This window comes from Mytilus galloprovincialis, chromosome 6 (assembly GCF_965363235.1).
Source record: "Mytilus galloprovincialis chromosome 6, xbMytGall1.hap1.1, whole genome shotgun sequence".
NCBI lineage: Eukaryota > Metazoa > Mollusca > Bivalvia > Mytilida > Mytilidae > Mytilus > Mytilus galloprovincialis.
In genome coordinates this window covers 91,360,673-91,386,300 of record NC_134843.1, presented here as the reverse complement: position 1 = coordinate 91,386,300, position 25,628 = coordinate 91,360,673, and the positions used below count along the sequence as shown (strand labels likewise).

The 25,628-nt window shown below is 34.2% G+C and overlaps 1 protein-coding gene and 1 long non-coding RNA gene across 3 annotated transcripts in view; one reads left to right on the top strand and one right to left on the bottom strand.

The window, feature by feature from the left end:
- Window positions 1-25,628, top strand: part of LOC143080696 (calcium-transporting ATPase type 2C member 1-like) — a 58,093-nt gene that overhangs the window by 12,523 nt on the left and 19,942 nt on the right. Inside the window, exons 4-14 of one of the 2 annotated variants that reach the window (XM_076256686.1) lie at window positions 315-350; window positions 864-925; window positions 1,768-1,876; window positions 4,762-4,923; window positions 6,397-6,465; window positions 15,156-15,298; window positions 16,150-16,274; window positions 19,031-19,128; window positions 20,000-20,185; window positions 20,553-20,657; window positions 23,448-23,459. In XM_076256686.1, coding sequence (XP_076112801.1) covers window positions 315-350; window positions 864-925; window positions 1,768-1,876; window positions 4,762-4,923; window positions 6,397-6,465; window positions 15,156-15,298; window positions 16,150-16,274; window positions 19,031-19,128; window positions 20,000-20,185; window positions 20,553-20,657; window positions 23,448-23,459 — 1,107 coding nt within the window. The remainder of the gene's footprint in view (window positions 1-314; window positions 351-863; window positions 926-1,767; window positions 1,877-4,761; window positions 4,924-6,396; window positions 6,466-15,155; window positions 15,299-16,149; window positions 16,275-19,030; window positions 19,129-19,999; window positions 20,186-20,552; window positions 20,658-23,447; window positions 23,460-25,628) is intronic. The other variant, XM_076256687.1, reaches the window with a different exon arrangement.
- LOC143078413 (uncharacterized) lies at window positions 6,592-14,851 on the bottom strand. The gene is made up of 2 exons (XR_012979212.1): window positions 14,087-14,851; window positions 6,592-6,738 (listed from the first exon to the last, which is right to left on the bottom strand). It is a non-coding gene; the product is annotated as an uncharacterized LOC143078413 (long non-coding RNA).

The following is a 25,628-nucleotide window of genomic DNA, read 5'->3' as shown; positions in this document are numbered from 1 at the left end:
TTTCTTATCCAAATTTTTTAGCCTAAAAAACACATATGTTTTGTTGCATAAATTGCGATATTGTCATAGTAAATATATTTTAAGTGATACTAAGTAATTGAAAACATTAAAGGCATAAGAAGGAATAGTTTATATTTTCCATTATGTCTTGTCAGTGGATAATAAAAAAGTCATAGTCAACAAGATTCAAAATTTCCCTGCAAGAAATAAACTTATTACCAATTACCAGGACACATATATATTTATGTATATAAAAATGAGTCAACTTATGTATTCTTTTTTTGTAAGTCTTAAACATTTGTTTTACATTGTAGGCTATCATAATTGTGGTGACAGTAGCTTTTGTACAGGTATGTGTATTTTAGTGTATTTTAACTTTGAATTCTGATGATAAATATAAGTGACCATTCAGGTCAGTATCAGTTAATGGGATGTCAGATAATGGGATGTCAGTTAATGGGATGTCAGTTAATGGGATATCAGTTAATGGGATGTCAGTTAATGGGATGTCAGTTAATGTGATGTCAGATAATGGGATGTCAGTTAATGGGATGTCAGTTAATGGGATGTCAGTTAATGGAATGTCAGATAATGGGATGTCAGTTAATGGGATGTCAGTTAATGGGATATCAGTTAATGGGATGTCAGTTAATGGGATATCAGTTAATGGGATGTCAGTTAATGGGATTTCATGGGTAAAAACCCCTCATTTGAATGTTCAATGGAGTACAAGCTTTATATAAAATTGAGAATGGAAATGGGGAATGTGTCAAAGAGACAACAACCCAACCAAATAAATGCATTCTTTGGTAAATTCATGAATTTTTACAAATAATAAAATAAGTTGTTTTATAATTTTGTAGGAGTACAGATCGGAGAAATCGCTAGAAGCTCTGGCTAAACTTGTTCCACCTCAGTGTCATTGGTAAGTCACATGTGGAAATGACCTTAACTTAATAGAAGATAAAATGCTGTTTGGATTTTTTTCTTCAAATATTTGCTTAGTGTAAATATGTACACATTGTTTCAAACTATTTTTTCCAAAAACACAATTTTTTTCCTCCTTCACGAAGAAATCACTTTTTGTAACTAATTCCGTGAAAAGCACTCAACAGATTTTTCTAAATGACATGTTATAATGTGCACCAGCTATTTTAATTCTTAGTTTGAGTATTTTTTTTCAATTTCTAAGACCAAAACTTTTCTGTCTGTATTATTTGGAACAGCAGGAATTTTCCTGTGGAGCACTCAAATTTTTTTTAGTGGAAAACATTTGCTTTTTTAAACACTAACTTATATTGTATATTTTATTAGCTATCTTTTAAAATGAATACAATGATACAATTCTTATTTCCTGTTCCAAGATTCTAATTTTATTTTGAAATATTTTTTCAATCCTGGCCTTTGGGTCTTAAACTTTACTCATTACTAATAAGGGTACACAATTTTTGCCCTTAACTCAGAATCCAGTTATTTTATTGGTTGATTTATGAGTCTCAGTACTATAATCATACTCATCATACTCAAAATGTCTCAATATACTACTGCAACAGTTTGTAATCAAAACTCTTCTCAAACCACTCAACAGGATTTCATGAAACCTTTTAGATAATAAGGACATATTATGAAGATCTGTATAATGACAGGAAATTATGATTCAATTTTTTTTTCTAAGAGTTATTTTATTTGTCCAGTGACAATGTTGGGACATGTGGGTATATGAGTGCGCTCACTAAGGTTCTTTAATTATTTCTTTATCTTTACCAGTTTGAGAAATGGTCAGATAGAGACATTTTTAGCCAGAGAATTAGTTCCTGGTGATATAGTACATCTAATGGTTGGAGACAGAGTTCCGGCAGATCTTCGTCTTTTTGAGGTAAGATAATGATACATCTATTGAATGATGAGCTTCAGTCATTAGGTTGCAGCAGATCTTTGTCTTTTTGAGGTAAGATAATGATACATCTATTGAATGATCAGCTTCAGTCATTAGGTTGCAGCAGATCTTTGTCTTTTTGAGGTAAGATAATGATGCATCTATTGAATGATGAGCTTCAGTCATTAGGTTGCAGCAGATCTTTGTCTTTTTGAGGTAAGATAATGATACATCTATTGAATGATCAGCTTCAGTCATTAGGTTGCAGCAGATCTTTGTCTTTTTGAGGTAAGATAATGATACATCTATTGAATGATCATCTTCAGTCATTAGGTTGCAGCAGATCTTTGTCTTTTTGAGGTAAGATAATGATGCATCTATTGAATGATGAGCTTCAGTCATTAGGTTGCAGCAGATCTTTGTCTTTTTGAGGTAAGATAATGATACATCTATTGAATGATGAGCTTCAGTCATTAGGTTGCAGCAGATCTTTGTCTTTTTGAGGTAAGATAATGATACATCTATTGAATGATCAGCTTCAGTCATTAGGTTGCAGCAGATCTTTGTCTTTTTGAGGTAAGATAATGATACATCTATTGAATGATCATACATCTATTGAATGATCAGCTTCAGTCATTAGGTTGCAGCAGATCTTTGTCTTTTTGAGGTAAGATAATGATACATCTATTGAATGATGAGCTTTAGTCATTAGGTTGCAGCAGATCTTTGTCTTTTTGAGGTAAGATAATGATACATCTATTGAATGATGAGCTTCAGTCATTAGGTTGCAGCAGATCTTTGTCTTTTTGAGGTAAGATAATGATACATCTATTGAATGATCAGCTTCAGTCATTAGGTTGCAGCAGATCTTTGTCTTTTTGAGGTAAGATAATGATACATCTATTGAATGATCATCTTCAGTCATTAGGTTGCAGCAGATCTTTGTCTTTTTGAGGTAAGATAATGATGCATCTATTGAATGATGAGCTTCAGTCATTAGGTTGCAGCAGATCTTTGTCTTTTTGAGGTAAGATAATGATACATCTATTGAATGATCAGCTTCAGTCATTAGGTTGCAGCAGATCTTTGTCTTTTTGAGGTAAGATAATGATACATCTATTGAATGATCAGCTTCAGTCATTAGGTTGCAGCAGATCTTTGTCTTTTTGAGGTAAGATAATGATACATCTATTGAATGATCAGCTTCAGTCATTAGGTTGCAGCAGATCTTTGTCTTTTTGAGGTAAGATAATGATACATCTATTGAATGATGAGCTTTAGTCATTAGGTTGCAGCAGATCTTTGTCTTTTTGAGGTAAGATAATGATACATCTATTGAATGATCAGCTTCAGTCATTAGGTTGCAGCAGATCTTTGTCTTTTTGAGGTAAGATAATGATACATCTATTGAATGATCAGCTTCAGTCATTAGGTTGCAGCAGATCTTTGTCTTTTTGAGGTAAGATAATGATACATCTATTGAATGATCAGCTTCAGTCATTAGGTTGCAGCAGATCTTTGTCTTTTTGAGGTAAGATAATGATACATCTATTGAATGATGAGCTTTAGTCATTAGGTTGCAGCAGATCTTTGTCTTTTTGAGGTAAGATAATGATACATCTATTGAATGATGAGCTTTAGTCATTAGGTTGCAGCAGATCTTTGTCTTTTTGAGGTAAGATAATGATACATCTATTGAATGATCAGCTTCAGTCATTAGGTTGCAGCAGATCTTTGTCTTTTTGAGGTAAGATAATGATACATCTATTGAATGATGAGCTTTAGTCATTAGGTTGCAGCAGATCTTTGTCTTTTTGAGGTAAGATAATGATGCATCTATTGAATGATGAGCTTTAGTCATTAGGTTGCAGCAGATCTTTGTCTTTTTGAGGTAAGATAATGATACATCTATTGAATGATCAGCTTCAGTCATTAGGTTGCAGCAGATCTTTGTCTTTTTGAGGTAAGATAATGATACATCTATTGAATGATGAGCTTCAGTCATTAGGTTGCAGCAGATCTTTGTCTTTTTGAGGTAAGATAATGATACATCTATTGAATGATCAGCTTCAGTCATTAGGTTGCAGCAGATCTTTGTCTTTTTGAGGTAAGATAATGATACATCTATTGAATGATGAGCTTTAGTCATTAGGTTGCAGCAGATCTTTGTCTTTTTGAGGTAAGATAATGATACATCTATTGAATGATCAGCTTCAGGCATTAGGTTGCAGCAGATCTTTGTCTTTTTGAGGTAAGATAATGATACATCTATTGAATGATGAGCTTTAGTCATTAGGTTGCAGCAGATCTTTGTCTTTTTGAGGTAAGATAATGATACATCTATTGAATGATGAGCTTTAGTCATTAGGTTGCAGCAGATCTTTGTCTTTTTGAGGTAAGATAATGATACATCTATTGAATGATGAGCTTTAGTCATTAGGTTGCAGCAGATCTTTGTCTTTTTGAGGTAAGATAATGATACATCTATTGAATGATGAGCTTTAGTCATTAGGTTGCAGCAGATCTTTGTCTTTTTGAGGTAAGATAATGATACATCTATTGAATGATGAGCTTTAGTCATTAGGTTACAGAAGCATTGGTATCAAGCACACATCTCTTCTAAAATAAATGTTGCTAATTTTAAATAAGAAAACATTATTTTACAGTATTTTTTAATCATTTTTCAAGAGAAATTAATTGTTTTGGTCTAAACCTTACTAGATTGTTTTAGGAAAATTTTTCAATTCTGAAAATGAAGTTATAAAATTCCACTTTATATACAGTCATCTGTCTCAAATACTGTGCTTTTTTGTATTTAAGAGATATATAATAATATAAAACTACACTCCTACGGTCCTACCATATCTTACCATTATTTTTTGCAGGCCAATAATTTATTGGTAGATGAATCCAGCTTTACAGGTGAATGTATGCCAAACTTAAAGACCACAAAAGAAATGAAGAATGGACATGAGAATGATAATGAGATCCAGGAATACCCTTGTATAACATTCATGGGAACTATGGTCAATGCTGGCAGAGGAAAGGTAATGATATTATATGAAAATATGTATGTGCTGTTAAAAAGAATTATAACTTTCACTTGATGCATCAAAAGTGCTCTACAGCATAAATGTTGAAGCTGCAAAAATGTAAATTTTTACTACGACAAGAACCATTTTTGTCCAGCCTTTGACTTCAAATGAAAAGACGACACATAGGGATCCTACATTCCGTTGGCGTTGTCGGCAGCGGTGGCGGTGTCCACAAATATTCACTCTGTGGTTAAAGTTTTTGAAATTTTAATAACTTTCTTAGACTATACTTGATTTCTACCAAACTTAGACAGAAGCTTGTTTATAATCATATGATGGTATCCAGAAGTAAATTTTGTAAAAATAAAATTCCATTTTTTCTGTATTTTACTTATATATGGACTTAGTTTTCCTGCTGGGAAACATAACATTCACTCTGTGGTCAAAGTTTTAAAATGTTAATAACTTACTTAAACTATCCTGGGTTTGTACCAAACTTAAACAGAAGCTTGTTTATGATCATGAGATAGTATCCAGAAGTAAATTTTGTAAAAAAATAAATCCATTTATTCCATATTTTACTTTTAAATGGACTTAGTTTTTCTTCCATTTAACATTTTTCCCCCTTTTTAGCTCACCTGGCCTGAAGGACCAAAGCATTTAGAGCAAATATGACATGGTGTAAAAGTGTTTATCAGGTCAAGATCTATCTGCACTGAAATTTTCAGATGAATCGGACAACCCGTTGTTGGGTTGCTGCCCCTAAATTGGTAATTTTAAGGAAATTTTACTGTTTGTGGGTATTATCTTGAATACAATTGTAGATAGAGATAAACTGTAAACAGCAATAATGTTCAGCAAAGTAAGATCCACAAATAAGTCAACATGACAAAAATGGTCAGTTGACCCCTTAAGGAGTTATTGCAGTTTATAGTCAATTTTTAAAAATGTTCATAAATTTGGTAATTTTTTGTAATTTTTTTCAAAATACTTTCCTCTGTAATTAAAGGGCCAGGTTTATTTTAGATAAAATAAATTGTAAGTAGCAAGAATGTTCAGTAAAGTAAGATCTACAAACACATCACCATCACCAAAGCACAATTTTGTCATGAATCCATCTGTATTTGCTTAATATGCACTTAGACCAAGGTGAGTGACACAGGCTCTTAAGAGCCTCTAGTTGAAAGTTCTGGTTCTTAAACTTCAAACTTGAGATGAGGCTACTTAGTCAGCACTCTTTGAAATTTCAAGAATGTGTCTCCTCTATGAATATGTTATCATTTTGCTTATAAATTATTTTCCATATTAATCTTTATGTTTCTCCTCAAGCAGGGGCAGAAATCTGACTTAATGATTCAGGCTGATATGAAAATGATAGGATGATATCAGAACATGGTTTAGAAATGGTGTGTAATATTCTGCATATATTGTTTTCTAAACAGAAAATTAGTGTATTTTGTTTTAATATTTTAACTTTTATTTCAGGGTATAGTAATTGGTACAGGAGAAAATTCTAAGTTTGGACAGCTGTTTAAAATGATGAAAGAAGAAGAGGTATGGCAAATTACTTTTATAATTAATAAAACTGCACACTCAAAGTTTTATAATAATTAAATCAATGCTGCAATATGTAAAAGCCGGTTTCTTGAGGCTTTTAGTAAATAATAACTAACTTCTGAATAGGGTTCTGTAACTTTTATTTCAGACTAACGAAGTTCAATACTATATGGTAATGTAAATAAAGCCCTCACATATCGTGCAAGTGGCACATTTCCATATAAACCATATTACACACTACATCTTTAATACAGTAAGGTTTAAATATACCTTATTTATGAAACTCCAAATCACAGAATTGTTATTGTAAAGATTGTTATTTGCAGACAGGTAAATATAGGTGATGACCACAAGATGTCTTCCCATAAGATATAGAACAAAAGAATTAAATCGCCAAAAGTACTGACCAATAGAAGAAATGTCCGAAAGCGCTCAAATCAACCGTGAAAATAAAGTAATAACTACAGTGAAATCAGACTTAACCAAACCATAAGAATAGAATTCGTCCGTCAATAGTCCATGTCAATAAGTTAAAAATAGAATAACACATAATACTTATCCTTAATTACAGAATGTAATTAATAAGCTAACAATATAACTTTATTCAAATATGTACTAATATCAATTACTAAGAATATAAAAATACACACAATACATAAAATAACAGGCTATCACATACTCCCCCCAGCCGTGAAATGACGTCCCGTCATTTCCTGTCTGGTTGCTGTTGTAATGACGTCAATAATAGCCTGTGCTGCTTCTGCCTGTTTTCCATGAAATAGATGAGTGTCCGCTAAAGATGTAAGGCATTGAACCCTCTGAAACCAATCTGTAGTGGTGGTATGACTTGCACTCTTCGAAAGCTCGTATTTCCCTGGCGTCATCCACGCAGGTGCTTTCCTTGCTCTGGTCGACCGACGAATACTAACAGGTGACGACGATGACGAGCTGTCAGAACTATCCTCCTGATTGTCACTTGTCACCTCTGGTGAAGGCCTTCTATCGCCGATATCCGAATCTGTCCCATTGGTGTCATGAGAGTGGGCGTCCCCTTCAGATTCAGATTCATCTTCTGTTTCTACGTCATTTGTTGGATTCACCACTGGCTGAATGATATCTGAAGTGACGGTTGAATCACTGTCATCCTCAACAAATGGTTCCAACAATACATCTATAATATCCTCATCAGATGACTCCGGATAATCAATGGTCCGTTTCCTCAATACTCTAGGTGCTGGTTTCGGTGGTTCTTTCTTAGCTGGTTTTCTGAGTTTCGGTACTGGTCTAGTTGGCTCTACCAGATGACCCACTGGCAACAGCAAGTTTCTGTGGAGATTCCTTTTATGTCCTTCTCCACTCTCCTTCCTCACTGTGAAAACTGGTATCTCCAGATTCGGTCGTTCAAGTACAACGTAAGGGTCTTGTTCCCACTTGTCTGACAGCTTGTGTTTGCCTTCAAATGCCACTATTTTCACCAAGACTAAATCTCCTATCTTGATTGTACCTCCCTTTACTTTGGTGTCATAGTTCTTCTTCTGTCTCAGTTGTGCTTTCTTAGATGTTTCCGTAGCCAAGTTATGAGCAACTTCCAACCGTTCTCTAAGGTCCTTGATGTAATTGGATCCTGTATCTTTCCGTATGCCAAATGCTACATCCACTGGAAGTCTAGGATCTCTTCCAAACATGAGGTAGTATGGTGCAAATCCTGTAGACTCATGCTTAGTACAGTTGTAGGCATGGACAAGTGGTCCTACATAGGCTTTCCAGTTCCTCTTCTTGTCTGGTTGAAGTGTTCCTAGCATGTTAAGTAGTGTTCGGTTGAACCTTTCGCACATTCCGTTGCCCATCGGATGATAACTGGTGGTACGTGACTTGGTCATTCCTGTTAGACTGCATAACTCCTTTATGATCTTTGATTCGAAGGTAGCTCCTTGGTCTGAATGAATACGGTCGGGTGTTCCATAATGTACTATGAAGTGCTGATAAAAGGCTTCAGCTGTTGTCTTTGCCGTTTGGTTCTTGGTGGGAATGGCTTGAGTGAATCTGGTAAAGTGATCTGTTATGACCAGGATGTGTTGTTGACCTCCTTTAGATGGTTCTAACGTAAGGTAGTCCATACAAACTAGCTGTAGTGGTGTTGTTGTCTCAATACTTACTAGCGGAGCTCTCTGGTTTGGAAGTGTCTTTCTCCTAATACACCTTCCACAATGCGCTATCCACTCTGTAACATCCTTGGCTATACCAGGCCAGTAGAATCTGTCTCTCACTAATGACAAAGTACGGTCTTTGCCAGGGTGTCCCATGTCGTTGTGTAATGCCTGGAGTGTTGTAGTAATATGAGCTGTTGGAAGTACTAGCTGTTGTTTAACTTCATCGTTGATAGTAATTTGACGATATAATACTCCATCTATGATCTTCAGATGATTGTACTGCCTCTTGAATATGGCGTCTCCTTTCTCTGGTTTCTGGTCTTTCTGTATCATATCAATCCAGTGACTAACAACTGTGTCTTGTCTTTGAGCTCTCTTCCAGTCTATGATATCTGATGTTGATGTTCCATTCAGATCTATGTCATCTTGTAGTATATCTGGATTGACTGCTAAACACTCGGCATAAGGTACTGATGTTACGGAATTACAGATGGTTCTGATAGTGTCGGTTTTGATCTCTATGATATCCCTGGGAAGTCTGCTTCAGGAATCAGCATCAGAGTTGTTTCTCCCCGGACGATACTTGATATCAAAGTTGTAAGTTGCAAGATCAGCCAACCATCTGTGTCCTGTGGCATCCAGTTTGGCAGTAGTGAGGACATACGTCAAAGGATTATTGTCTGTCATCACTGTAAAATGTGCCGGTCCATACAAGTAATCCTTGAACTTGTCTGTTATCTCCCACTTAAACGCAAGGAACTCCATCTTGTGAGCCGGATAATTCCTCTCAGCTTTGGTAAGACCTCTACTAGCATAACAGATGACATGTTTTTCTCCATGTTGTTCCTGGTAAAGTACAGCACCAAGTCCAAACCCAGACGCATCGGTGTAAAGTACATACTGTAAACTGTTGTCAGGATAACTCAGTATCGGAGCTGACGTAAGGAGTTCTTTCAGTTTATTGAAGGCTTGGTCCTGTTGTTCTCCCCAATGCCATTCCTTCTGTGGTTGTTTCTTCTTCTTCTGTCCTTTCCTACCCGATGGAATTGGCATCAACTCTGTCAATGGTCTGCTAATCTTGCTGAAGTTCTTTATGAAACGTCTGTAGTTCCCAGCCAATCCCAAGAAACGTCGAACATCTTCAGGTGATGTAGGTGTAGGCCAAGCCATGACTTTCTCGGTCTTTTCTGGATCTACTTCCACTCCATCTGCTGAAACAATATGTCCCAGGAACTTTACCTTGCGTTGAAAGAACGAACATTTCTTGGGTGCCAACTTCAGGTTCGCCTTTCTGATGCGGTCCATTACTAGTTGCAAGTTGTTGAGATGTTCCTCATACGCCTTTCCAAAGATAATCACATCATCAATGAACACACAGCATATTCTTAGATGGTAATCAGCTAGACAGTCTTCCATGAGTCTTTGGTAGATGGCTGGACTGTTGGTGAGTCCAAATGGCATTCTATTGTACTCATAAAAACCTAAAGGTCCAACTGTGAATGCAGTCCTTTCCTTGTGTGGTTCGTACAGCTCCACCTGGTGATACCCGGACCTCATATAAACGACACTGAAAAAGGTACTTCCGGAGAGACAGTCAAGCAGGTCTTCAATCCTTGGTAGACTATAGCTATCCTTTTTCGTCCTATTGTTGAGCTGACGATAATCAACACATAGGCGTAGAGTGTTGTCCTTCTTTCTAGCAAGAACTACATTGGAGGCGAATGGACTCTTAGATGGTCTAATGATCCCTGCATGTGTGAGTTGTCGAAGATGATCTCTTACTTCTTCATATGCTGATGGAGGAATTCTTCTGTATCGCTGCTTAAAAGGTCGATCATCTGTCATATCGATGCGATGTTTGACAATATCAGTACGTCCTACGTCTTCATCAGTCTTGGAGAATATGTCCATGTAAGAGCGTAGAAGTTTAACTCCTGTATCTAGTTGTTCATCTGTTAAAGTGCTCTGTGTTATCTTAATCTTCTCCATGATGTCAGTACTTTCCTCTTCAGATGGTATACTTGGTGTAGGTTCTAGTTGAACTGGTTGTAATTCACATACTATTGCCTTCGGTGGTATACTTAGTGTTCTAGTTGTCAAATTCTCTATGGTAACAGCTACTGTCCCATTCTGTTGGTGTTGGTAAGTAATCAATGATGGTTCAACATCAAAGTCTTCCGAATCTTTGGCTAAGTTGCAAGGATGGAGCATAGCTGATGTAGTATGGTATGGTATTTCCTTGTCAACATATCCAGACAATGTAATGGTCGTGTTCGGTGGTACAATGATCTTTTTAACTTCAGCATTCTTTATAAGACCTAAGATGTTGTTGTTTCTCTTTAGTTCATGTTCTTGTAGTAATATACATCTAAATGTGAGATACCAGGGTGTAGTCAGCTTACTAGTCTGTAAAAATCTTTCTCCAAAGTCCTTCTTGAGAGATTCCATGAAGTATGACAGAGTTGACAGAGTGTTAGTTCCTAGTAATAATGGTACTTGCTGATTGTATCGACTGTCTGGTGTAACTAACAGGATAGATGAATGTGTCTGTTTATAACCTGGTATTCGTAGATCTGCTTCTATGTAGCCTAAGTATGGTAGTTTCTGGCCATCAGCACATTCAATGTCTAGTAGTGTTGTTATGTTGTTCAATGGTATTGTTAAATGTTCCCTGTAAAAAGATTCGCTGATAGTTGAGACGGTGGAACCAGTATCAAGAAGTGCTGGTGTTTCTAATCCCTCAATACTAACTTTAGTTTCTGTTGGTTTGCCAAATAATCCTGGTGGTAATTTAACACGACTTGTTTTGGGAACACTACTTCTGCATAAGCCTATGGACGCTCCCCCTACATAGGCTTCTTGCCGTTTAAATCCTGCCTGCTGTGATCCATTCTTACACCACAACCTCTTTTATAGTGTCCAGTTTGTCCACATCTCCAACATTGTGGTTCATCATGTGTCTGTTGTTGTCCTCTACCTCTGCCTCTACCTCTCTGTTGTTGCCATCTGGGTTGCTGATATTGTTGCCATGTAGATTGTTGTTGCCAAGGTTGTTGTTGTTGTTGTTGTTGCCATGTAGATTGTTGTTGCCAAGGAAGTTGTTGTTGTTGTTGCCATGGAGGTTGTTGTTGCTGTGTAGGTTCTTGTTTTTCCAGTTTCTTTTCATAACGGTCCATTCTAGTTGTCATCTGCTGGATCATTCCTTTAATATCCTCAGCATCTGATTGTTCAATTGCTGCTTTACTGGTTTGTGGCTTGGAAGACTTGGTTAATACCTCTCTGTGCATATGATCATTCTCAATTTGACGAAGTGCAACTCTCAGTGAATCAAATTCCTTGATGGTGTCATACTTGTGTCCTGAGATGTCCTTGAGTGATGTTCTCAAACCAGTCCACAACATGGAGTGAAGCATACCATCAACATCTTGTCTTCCCACAATACCTCTCTCTACTGCCTGTCCCATGAGTGATTCTAGACGGCAACTCCAGCTGGTAACAGTCTCATCTTCTTTTTGTCGTGATCCATAAAACTCTGCTAAAAGTTCCTCCTTCTTGTCAACATTCCCATAAATAGAGTCTAGCTTATGAATGACTTCTTCAACTGATGCATCTAAATCCAGTCGCATAGCTGCATATCCAGCTTCCCCTCGGAGCGATCTCCAAACAGCATTCAAGATGGCTTCCTTCTCATATGACTGCTTCATCAATAACTTTACTTCCTGCTTCCATAACTCATAGGTGGTGTCTCCTGACTTCGGTTCATTTTCAGAAAAATTGGAAATCCTTGGTGGGTGTGTCATGACTACTTTGCTAGATTTCTCCCTTGGTGGTGGCTTAGGTGGAGGTGGTAATACAATGTCTGGATTGACATGTTCTAACTTGATGGCCCCAGTAGATTTCAGGTAGTCTATCATCCATTTTGTTAGGTCCTCAGGTGTATCAGCCTTTGGTTTGGTTCCTGTTTTGGCAAATGCTTCCATGATATCCTTAAGTGCAGGTGGTGGACTTTCAACTAATGGTGTAGTAGGTTGATCAGTAGTGCCATTCTCCTCAGTTCCATTTGAAGCCATATCAGTGTGTCGAAATAAACTATATGTATATATGAACAATTTCTCAAATGTACCTACCAAATAATATAAATAATCTGCTTCTACCTAAAACAATATGGAATAGATATGTGAATCTTTTACGTTCACTATCTAAAATAAGGAACAACAATACTTACTCTGTACTAAATATCAAATCAAATTGTCAATGTAAGTCTAAGTCTCAAGTGTCAACTTAAATCAGAATCAAAATCCTAAAAACTATCCTATCTAGAAAAATGTAACCTAGAGAATCAAGAAAAGAGAAAAAAATATGGGAAAGCTGAAATGGATGTATGTGTATTACATGCAATAGGTAAGGGTTAGGAATAGGGATAGGCAGTGTAGTTGTTAAAGTACTAACTGTTATAAAGGAACATGCAACTTAACTCTCAAACAACTTTAACTACTATGCGTATAAATTTTAACTTTTTTTTATATTAAATCACTATTCAACTGTTTAATTTGTATAATAAATTTATCTGATATTTATAAATTAAATTGAAAATTGAATTTTACCTTTTAAACTAAACTGAAAATTAAATTTTAAATTTTAAATTAAATCTGAAATTTTAAATGCACCAACAAATATTTTTACAATCAACACAACACAAGGTACAACATACAACACTAATACATATAAACAACTATATACTATATAGGACTATGCACACACAATCAACATATAACACAAATGACAATGATAATAAACAAAGTCGCACACAAAATAAATATTATATATACACAACAACCAAAATTCACAAAGTCTATATGGATGTATCAATATCAAAGAACCCTATGTGTGTATGTGTGTGTGTCAAACAAATTTGGACTTTATTCGCTTATCAAAGTGTATGCGTAAATTAACAAAGTGTGGTTTTGCTTTAATTTGACATAAATATTTCAAACACAATCAATGTGTCTTATATTCAATGCAAAATACCAATTTTAAATGTATGTCACTCTCTATGCATAAATAAATGTGTTTGTTTACATGTGGTGTATGTCTAGACTGCTTTATCAAGTGTACTTCCGGTTGACCTTGACCTTATTTCTATGGGTGTGGTCTTTTAGGGGGGTCAAGTATCAACAAACAAATAAACAAAGTACAAAGTACAAATGTGGATGTCTAAATATGAATTAAATCTCAATGACAGTCAACTGCTATGCTTGTATTCAATTGAGTTTTATGTTAACTCAGTGTCAGTAATATTAACGCTTATCGGCGTGTAATGTTTACAAAATGAAAATTGGACAAATTTTTTCAACACCAATTTCAATAATTTCAAAGTCTTTGCATACGATAAATGCTACACAAATATATATATACAATGTATATTATCAGGCAATTAAGTATAAGTATATATGAACTTATATAATTACTATAATATCAATATGTTCAATAAATCCAGCAATAATGTTTGTTGATCAAGATGAATCCAACGAAAAATGTGCTCTCTGTCGTCCTAGTTCATGAACCGGTTATGTTGATATAAGTCACTGATCAGTTTCCGGTAATGCGCATGAAGTTTTTCCGTACGGATTCACTGTCGTTGTCAAAATTCGGAATATATTCCTGGTTTCTACTTCGTCGCTGATGAAAGCTTCCAAATACGTTGGGCGCCAATGTAAAAGCCGGTTTCTTGAGGCTTTTAGTAAATAATAAAACTTCTGAATAGGGTTCTGTAACTTTTATTTCAGACTAACGAAGTTCAATACTATATGGTAATGTAAATAAAGCCCTCACATATCGTGCAAGTGGCACATTTCCATATAAACCATATTACACACTACATCTTTAATACAGTAAGGTTTAAATATACCTTATTTATGAAACTCCAAATCACAGAATTGTTATTGTAAAGATTGTTATTTTCAGACAGGTAAATATAGGTGATGACCACAAGATGTCTTCCCATAAGATATAGAACAAAAGAATTAAACCGCCAAAAGTACTGACCAATAGAAGAAATGTCCGAAAGCGCTCAAATCAACCGTGAAAATAAAGTAATAACTACAGTGAAATCAGACTTAACCAAACCATAAGAATAGAATTCGTCCGTCAATAGTCCATGTCAATAAGTTAAAAATAGAATAACACATAATACTAATCCTTAATTACAGAATGTAATTAATAAGCTAACAATATAACTTTATTCAAATATGTACTAATATCAATTACTAAGAATATAAAAATACACACAATACATAAAATAACAGGCTATCACAATATATTATGACCATAAATAGGAATGTAATTACTTATGCAAAGGTTCAGTGACCAGATATGAACTGGTTCTTATTCTTGTTATCTTATTTTTATTTCATCCTCCTGGATACAATTTTAAAAAAAAAACCAGAAATTTTTTTCACTGGTTATGTAAAAATGGTTGATGACATGAGAAATGCTACAAGCGTGTACAACATATATATCATATATAACTATTTTCAGGTTCCAAAAACTCCCCTACAGAAGAGTATGGACCTACTAGGGAAGCAGCTGTCATTTTATTCATTCTGTATAATTGGTGTTATAATGCTATTAGGATGGCTACAAGGCAGGGGTTTACTGGAAATGTTTACTATCAGTGTCAGGTATAAAATATTAAAAAAATTAATGTTTTTATGCCCCACCTACGATAGAAGAGGGGCATTATGTTTTCTGGTCTTTGCGTCCTTTCCCGTCTGTCCCGCTTCAGGTAACAGTTTTTTGTGAAGGTAGTTTTTGATGAAGCTGAAGTCAAATCAACTTGAAACTTAGTACACATGTTACCTATGATATGATCTTTCTAATCTTAATTCAAAATTCGAGTTTTTACCCCAATTTTACGGTCCACTGAACATAGAAAATGATAGTGTGAGTGGGGCATCTGTGAACTGGGGACACATTCTTGTTATTTTTATTTTGGTTGACATGAGATGTTCTCAGGGAATTTATATATCTCCCAACCTGCTTTATGTCATCTCTGTTAAGGTTACCAACTTCTTCGATTGCTGTTATAATGCTTTTTTGTTTTAAACATCCATTCAAAGGTTTATGTGAAATACTATATATTGTACATGTTGTGAATGGATTGAATCTCTTGAAAATAAAATATACATGCATTTTTTTTTCAATATAAGATGCAGTTAAATGGGTCTTCTGAATGTATGCAATATTTAATCAAGAAAGGAAAGTATGCCTCATTTCTTATGCTTTGCCTTAACTGAAAAATCAAAGTTTCGGTCATCTGAAAACTTACAAACATTATTTTCATTTGTTTATCGATCTTAGATCAGGGATATATTTTATAAGTTTCAATGCCAGATGTTATTATTACAGTCTGTTTAACACTTTATACAGCAAAACTGTATACAGTCAATGATTGTAATGCCAGAAAATTTAACAGTTGTTATGAGATTAACTGAGCATATATGTCAAATGAAACATCTTTTTTCTGTTTCAGTTTAGCTGTGGCTGCCATACCAGAGGGTTTACCTATTGTAGTGACTGTTACGCTGGCTCTTGGTGTAATGAGAATGGCAAAAAGAAAAGCTATAGTCAAGAAATTACCAGTTGTTGAAACATTAGGTACAATTATTGATTAACAAACAAAGTATCAAATCACATGTGGCATATGATCTGTACCTCATTTTACTTTATATTTAATCTTCAAGAACTGTATATCATTTTCAGTTTATAGTAGTTCTTCCATGATAATTTCATAATGTTACAGCTGTATAATTATAGATTATCGTTGATCATCTCAACGAGATTTATTTTCTCGTTTGAGCCGGTACGGCGATAGCAAGAAAAGCAATTGAGTTGAGATGACCACTGATAATCTATATATTGCTATTTTACCTTTGAGGACGTTGTTAATTTCATGTCAATTTCATTAGAAACACCACATGCCTTCTTGGTTTCTTGTGATGATTTGCTATCTCAAGAGAGCAGCATGATATGAAAAATTATCACACAAAAAGATCAAAGGAAAAATGCACACAAAATAGCAATAATATATATTATTTTATTATTATTATTTTTAATTATTCTGTATAAAAATATAAGAAGATGTGATATGATTGCCAATGAGACAATTATTCAGCAGAGACTAATTGAGATAGATGCATGTAAGTAAATATAGATCACTGTACAGCCTTCAGTAATGAGAAAAAATAGATTAGAAAGCTATAAAAGGATAATCACCACAAAATAAAAACAACATTTCAAACCAAGCAAACAACAACCTGATTATGTACAAAACAATAAATAAAGCACAAATAAAATGTACATTGAATACATGCTGATCTTGTTACGGTCAGAAATCACCTTTAAATTGTAGCCAACAAAAGACACAAATCAATTATAAAATTTAACAAGATTTATTATACAAAAGTTTACAAGAAGCATTACACAAATAAAAGTGTCAATCCAAATGCTATGAATACTAATGTCTATTGATGTCTAAGTCTGAAAGTTTAACTTTAGTGTCAGTATATATATATATAGTTGTCATGGAAATCTCTAGAACACTCTAGACAAAGAAGGTCTTAGAAAGCTACAACAGAAGTTTCCAGAAAAATGTAGAAGTTTTAAATAATGTATCCTTTCTTTGGATCATTCTGGAATCGTTATATAAGTCAAATAGAAAGTTCCAATCATTCCATCAGTATCTGTGATTGTTCCAGTGATTTCTAAACTGCACAGTTATAAGATTATTTTGTAAACAACTATCAGGCCACACAAAACAAATTAGGCCAACATAATAAAATATAATAATTACAATATCATAACAATCTGTACATGTCAGTAACTGCTAGTAGTCTGTTGTTATTTACAATGGATGTATCATTGTCATTTTGTTTATTTTCTTTTGTTTCATATTCTGACATCAGACTTGGACTTCTCTTAAACTGTGTGTATTGTTGTGCGTTTGTTTTTCTACATTAACTAGAGGTATGGGGGGGGGGTTGAGATTTCAAAAAACATTAATATGCATATTTGTTTAGGGGTCAGCTGAAGGACGCCTCTAGGTGGGGTAATTTCTTGCTACATTGCAGACCCATTGGTGGCCTTCGTCTGTTGTCTGCTCTATGGTTGAGTTATTGTCGCTTGGACACATTCCCCATTTCCATTCTCAATTTTATTATAATTATGAGTTGGAATAGAGATTATTGATGATATTTTAAAAGTCATTAAAAACTTTAAATTGGGCTTATTAGATATTCAGTATACTAATGATAATTGTGCGAAGGAAATTATTTTTATGAAATTACTAATTTATCTGGAAACCAATTTTCACAACTCATGTAATCAACCATACAGAATAAAATAAATGATTTACATGTTAATAATATTTTTCTACTTGCTAACTTTAATTACAGGCTGTGCTACAGTAATATGTTCTGATAAGACAGGGACTCTGACTAAGACTCTAACTTTAATTACAGGCTGTGCTACAGTAATATGTTCTGATAAGACAGGGACTCTGACTCTGACTCTAACTTTAATTACAGGCTGTGCTACAGTAATATGTTCTGATAAGACAGGGACTCTGACTCTAACTTTAATTACAGGCTGTGCTACAGTAATATGTTCTGATAAGACAGGGACTCTGACTCTAACTTTAATTACAGGCTGTGCTACAGTAATATGTTCTGATAAGACAGGGACTCTGACTCTAACTTTAATTACAGGCTGTGCTACAGTAATATGTTCTGATAAGACAGGGACTCTGACTAAGACTCTAACTTTAATTACAGGCTGTGCTACAGTAATATGTTCTGATAAGACAGGGACTCTGACTCTAACTTTAATTACAGGCTGTGCTACAGTAATATGTTCTGATAAGACAGGGACTCTGACTCTGACTCTAACTTTAATTACAGGCTGTGCTACAGTAATATGTTCTGATAAGACAGGGACTCTGACTCTAACTCTAACTTTAATTACAGGATGTGCTACAGTAATATGTTCTGATAAGACAGGGACTCTGACTCTAACTCTAACTTTAATTACAGGCTGTGCTACAGTAATATGTTCTGATAAGACAGGGACTCTGACTCTAACTTTAATTACAGGCTGTGCTACAGTAATATGTTCTGATAAGACAGGGACTCTGACTCTGACTCTAACTTTAATTACAGGCTGTGCTACAGTAATATGTTCTGATAAGACAGGGACTCTGACTCTAACTCTAACTTTAATTACAGGATGTGCTACAGTAATATGTTCTGATAAGACAGGGACTCTGACTCTAACTCTAACTTTAATTACAGGATGTGCTACAGTAATATGTTCTGATAAGACAGGGACTCTGACTCTGACTCTTACTTTAATTACAGGCTGTGCTACAGTAATATGTTCTGATAAGACAGGGACTCTGACTAAGAATGAAATGACTGTTACCAGGATTTATGGAGCTGATGGTAGTCGTGCAGAGGTAACCAAAGATCACAAATTTATTCATTGCTTGATATGGGAGAATGACTGAATTATAGGAACAGGAAAACTGTGTAAGGGGGGTCAGTGGCGGATCTAGAACTTTCATAAGGGGGGCCCGCTGACTGACCTAAGGGGGGTTCTGCTTCAGTCATGATTCAGTGATTCCCTATATAATGATAATCAACCAAATTTTTCCAACAAAAGGGGGGGGGGCCCTGCCTCCCCCTTAAAAACAGTTGTAGACTTGGTACACTTATAGATTGTTGGAATAAATATACATTGAAATATCTGCATTCTAATAGAAAAAAAGAAAAGATTTTTTATGCCCCACCTACGATAGTAAAGGGCATTATGTTTTCTGGTCTGTGGCTCTGTTCGTCCGTCCGTCCGTCCATCAGGTTAAAGTTTTTGGTCAAGGTAGTTTTTGATGAAGTTGAAATCCAATCAACTTGAAACTTAGTACACTTGTTGATTATGATATGATCTTTCTAATTTTAAAGCCAAACTAGACTTTTGACCCCAATTTCACAGTCCAATGAACATAGAAAATGAAAGTGGAAGTTTCAGGTTAAAGTTTTTGGTCATGATAGTTTTGGATGAAGTGGAAGTCCAAACAACTTGAAACTTAGTACACATATTCCCTATGGTATGATCTTTCTAATTTTAATGCCAAATTAGATTTTTTTCCCAATTTTACGGTCCATTAAACATGAAAAATGATAGTGCGAGTGGGGCATCCGTGTACTTAGGACACATTCTTGTTTTATAAAACTTTGTGATTCAAAGTGTTTTATAAATTGGATGTTATGTAGTAATCGTCAAATCTTTCCATTATCCTGCATGATTATTGATATCTATTTTGACTACAGGTAACTGGTGTTGGTTATACTGCTGTTGGAGAGGTGATCTGTAATGGTGAGGTTGTAACTGAACATTCCCATTCTTCCATAAGTAAGGTTATAGAAGTGGGTGTTATCTGTAACGATGCTGAGATTTTACCAGAAGGATTACATGGACAGCCAACAGAGGGAGCACTTATAGCCGCTGCATGGAAGGTAGGTTGTATTTGTTGTTCAATCACATGACCTTTTGTAACGATGCTGAGATTTTACCAGAATGATTACATGGACAGCCAACTGAGGGAGCAGTTATAGCTGCTGCATGGAAGGTAGGTTGTATTTGTTGCTCAGTCACATGACATTCTGAATTTAAATTTAGATTTAATTTGATTGTCTCTCTTAACTCATCTGTTCGTTACTTAATGCTCTTCAACATTGTACTTAATGCCCTTTTTAACTTCTTTTTTTTCAGCGACACTGTCATTTGTAGACGAAACATGCATCTGGTAACACTACAAAATTTCAATCCTGGTATCTCTGATGAGTTTATTTTAGAACCTCACCTTATATTCTATATTTTCAGCTAAATATCCATCATATAAGAGACTTGTATTTAAGACTTGAAGAAATGCCATTTAATTCTGACACCAAGTTTATGGCAGTTAAGTGTACACCAAAATATGGAGAGGTAAGAGTTTCTATATAACAGATATATAAAATTCACATAGATGTATAAAGAACATGATAAATTTTGATCTGTAACTTGAACATTTGTTTACCTTTGAATTTGCTTCCTGGTATTTTCTCTGTAATATCATGCTACCAGAAAACACAAAAATATCACACATTGACCATACATGATTGTTTTGGAATTATTCATAAACAGAATACAATGTAATGACAGATTTGAAGATTTTATTTTGAAATTGAAGTAAAATATATTGATATATTGACCAAGATTGGCCAGAATAAAGCCTTAGGTCAGTATATGTTTGTTGGATAGTTAAAGCTGTAAATTGACTAAAATGATCAGGTTACAGTGTTCGTTATTCTTTGATATTATTATTAAATTATTTATTTAATTATTAAGCACATCATTTTCTTAAAGTTTTATATTTACTCTTTATTGTTTTGTTAATCAGTGTTTTTAGGGTGTTTTTTTTTTTGGCTCGGTCTTGCCTGTCTTTTTCATCAAAATCAGATTTTTATTACATCCTTTTCCCTTGTTTCCTATTCCTTGCATTTGTTTACATTTGATCTTGTCTCATGTGCATGTCCACATCTCTACCTTGATCTTATAAACTAATTGCTCCATATACATTTTTGTGCAGATAGATCTAGGAGAATCAAACCATACAACAACAACAAAATTGATTAAGTAATTTTTTCTCCTCCCAATTTCATGAGATATCTTAAGCATTTTGTGGACTACTGGGTACATTTATGTAAATTTATATCCTGAATCATTTGGGACAATATTGGACAGCATTTCATGACAGACATGTTACCCTGACCCACATTTCATGCTTCATTTTGCTTAATTGTGTAATACTTCAGAGTTAAGTTCTCAGATTCTAAGTGACTTACAGTCATATATCTTGGTATTAGAAGGTTTAAGTTGTTGGTAAGCTGTGATAGGAAGTTGGTAAAATTGTATTGGATACAAGTAACAACTGGGAAACTTCACTAGACCCCCATCAAAGCTAGTTATTTAAGGTAGCACAATACAAAGATTTGTTCACTCCCAATCAGACAACTTTAAACTGATGTAATTCATTTAATCCTTCTTTATATATTATAAATGAGGTACCAAAAGAAAGAAGAAAGATTCATCTTTCAAATTGTGATAATTTCAATATGACATAATTATTACATAATTAATTATTATGTAATAAGTTGCTATATTGTGATGTCCACACTTGAATGAATTTAGCGTCTTTGTTCTTCATAGCATCCCAAAATATTTAATAGATTCTGGTACAACACAGCTTGACTTCCAAAACTGTGTCTCAGATTTCCAAAAACATCAATAGAACAAATTTTATACCCAATTGAATTTAGTGGTCTCTTATGAATTATTGTTGCAAATTTCATTGTAGATTTATGAGAGAATGAAATACAATAGGAAAAATCTGAGACACAGTTTTGGAGGTCAAACTGTGTTGTGCAAGAATCTATAAAATATGTTGGGATGCTATGAATAATAAAGAAGCTAAATTCATTCAAGTATGGACATCCCAATATGGCAACTAATTACATAACAATTAATTATGTAATAATTATGTCATAATGAAATTATCACAATTTGGAAGATTAATCCTTCTTCTTTCTTTTGATACCTCATTTATAAAATTTAAAGAAAGATGAGTGGAATTACATTACTTTAAAGATGTCTGGTTGGGGATGAAAAATCTTTGTATTGTGCTACCTTAAACAGTATTTTGTACTCTTCACTAATTCCAGTAAAGTTTTACATTTTCTTTTAAATGTTAAGTGACTTAGTAATATTATGTGGTAATGGTATGTATCTAAGAAAGTCTAAGAAATAACCTTCATTTTATTACGCTATATTGACTTCAGTGAAGTGTTGTGAAGTATGGTCATTTCAATTTGGTTCTTGAATCTATCCAGGAGTCTGTGAAATTTTTGCCCAAAATTATGCTAAACTATGGTTTTGGTGAAGTTTTTGCACTATGTAGAATTATTGACCTATATACAGTAATATTATTTGTTTATTATAGAGATAAAATTTAGTTCATGTAATGTGGCAAACCATATTTGGAAATGCTCATATGAGCATGGTCAGTTCAGTTTACCCATTCTGTGTAACCATAATATAACTTTATATGAAGGTATCTCAATTTATGATACCAGCTATGAATGTTTTTAAGAAGACGATTTGTGAAACAAGGCAACTATTAAATGTAAATTTAGATTAACCTTGTGATAAATATCTTGTTATTGTATGAAAAATTTCACTTATCTATTTAGTAAATGCATGTTATTAATATACTGATGGCATGAAATATTGCACATCCCAATACCTTTTACTATTTGCTAGCCCAAGTAGATTTGAAACTCAATATAGATGTGATGAAATACATGTTTTTTTCCCAAAGAATTTTTGATCAAAATATCAATTTTGGTAATTTTATACCAACATTTGACAGACTAGACAAGCATATATTTGACATTTTCTAGAGTTATTGATTATTGTTTCAAAATGTTAATTTCTTATTTTGATTTTTCATATCTTACATGTCTTAAATTTTCATCTGAAACTATTTTGGTAGATATCAGCCATGTTTAAACCATTCACATTGCATATTTTTTCTTGAATTTTTGAATCAATATGAAATAAGGTAATTGCAGATACTTCAACTCGGTGTGTTACAGGCTTCTTAGTCTCGAGAATCTCTCATTAATTGAAATAAAACCTTTGATCAGTTTTTAATGGACAATTATGCTGTGCTTGTAGCATGGTATAGAGGTATGGGTTTAATTTTTTACCTTTCTGCACTTATTGTCTGCATGCACTGTGACATGTACTATAGGGAATCTAACATCAATTTGCATGGTAGTACTAAATTTAATATCGAAAGTATCATTTAGATTATATACTGTAATTTAGAAATTTCAAAGGATACTTTTGTTTCTGTTGATCTCTTTCTTGTATATTTTAAGACTATTTTTTGTTGAGATTTTTAACTTTGACAGTATACTCATTTAAGAGAATAGTAAGGTTTGTCATATTGCATCTACTTATAATTATATTCACATAGTATTTCTACTATAGCGGGGGGAAAATTGCTCACAAAAATTAGTTGGTTTCGTAGAACTGTATTTAATGTTTTAACACAGTAATGTCAGTAAGAAACAAAGAAAAATTCAAGTATCTTTTAATCATCACTGTTTTTTCTACCAATTTCTAAAAGACGAAGATACTCAATTCTGTAAGAAAACTATGCATGCATCAGAATAGTGGCAATAATATTTTGGCAAGTGACCATTTAGAATGTCTATACTATACCATTATGTCATTCAATGTTTTATACAAACTTGTTTATTTTTTCTTTATGATTTTAATGGAAAATCGTGCTTTTTGGTGTTTAGTTAAATCATGCTATTTGGTGTTTATTTAACAATCAATCTGAATATCAATTTATTTGGTTCATTTTGAAATGACCCAAAATAAACAAAACTGGAAAAAAATGGTAATAAAATGTAGACAATTAATTATAGAAGTTCTGTTACAAATAAGTCCTTACATTGTCATAGATATCATTTCTCTAAACCTGTTGTTATTTTCTTTTAAGTATCAAATTGATTTCATGTTGATATCTTTTGTTATACCCCCGCTTTAAAAAAGGGGGGGTATACTGTTTTTCCTCTGTCTGTCAGTCCGTCCGTCCGTCCATCAGTCCGTCCGTCAGTCCGTCCGTCAGTCAGTCAGTCCGTCCCATGAAACTTTCGTCACATTTTTCTCAGGAACTACACATCCACCCTTTCTGTAATTTGGTATCAACATTTATATATGTCAGCCACACCGTGTGATGCGTTTTCAGATTCATCACTTGACAACTTCCTGTTTACCGAACACTTGTCTGATTTTACACATGATAGCCAAGTTGAAAATTTTCGTCACATTTTTCTCAGGAACTACAATACAAGGATTTCTGAAATTTGGTTTCAGGATTTATATTAGTCAGCTATACCGTGTGATGCGTTTTAAGATTCATCACTTGACAACTTCCTGTTTACCGAACACTTGTATGATTTTACACATGATCTCTAAACCTGTTGTTATTTTCTTTTAAGTATCAAATTGATTTCATGTTGATATCTTTTGTTATACCCCCGCTTTAAAAAAGGGGGGGTATACTGTTTTTCCTCTGTCTGTCAGTCCGTCCGTCCGTCCATCAGTCCGTCCGTCAGTCCGTCCGTCAGTCAGTCAGTCCGTCCCATGAAACTTTCGTCACATTTTTCTCAGGAACTACACATCCACCCTTTCTGTAATTTGGTATCAACATTTATATATGTCAGCCACACCGTGTGATGCGTTTTCAGATTCATCACTTGACAACTTCCTGTTTACCGAACACTTGTCTGATTTTACACATGATAGCCAAGTTGAAAATTTTCGTCACATTTTTCTCAGGAACTACAATACAAGGATTTCTGAAATTTGGTTTCAGGATTTATATAAGTCAGCTTTACCGTGTGATGCGTTTTAAGATTCATCACTTGACAACTTCCTGTTTACCGAACACTTGTATGATTTTACACATGATAGCCAAGTTGAAAATTTTCGTCACATTTTTCTCAGGAACTACTATACAAGGATTTCTGAAATTTGGTTTCAGGATTTATATAAGTCAGCTTTACCGTGTGATGCGTTTTAAGATTCATCACTTGACTACTTCCTGTTTACCGAACACTTGTATGATTTTACACATGATAACCAAGTTCAAAATTTTCGTCACATTTTTCTCAGGAACTACAATACAAGGATTTCTGAAATTTGGTTTCAGGATTTTTATAAGTCAGCTATACCATGTGATGCGTTTTCAGATTCATCACTCGACAACTTCCTGTTTACGGATCACTTGCATATTTTTACACTATTAATATTATCCACTTGCGGCGGGGGTATCATCAG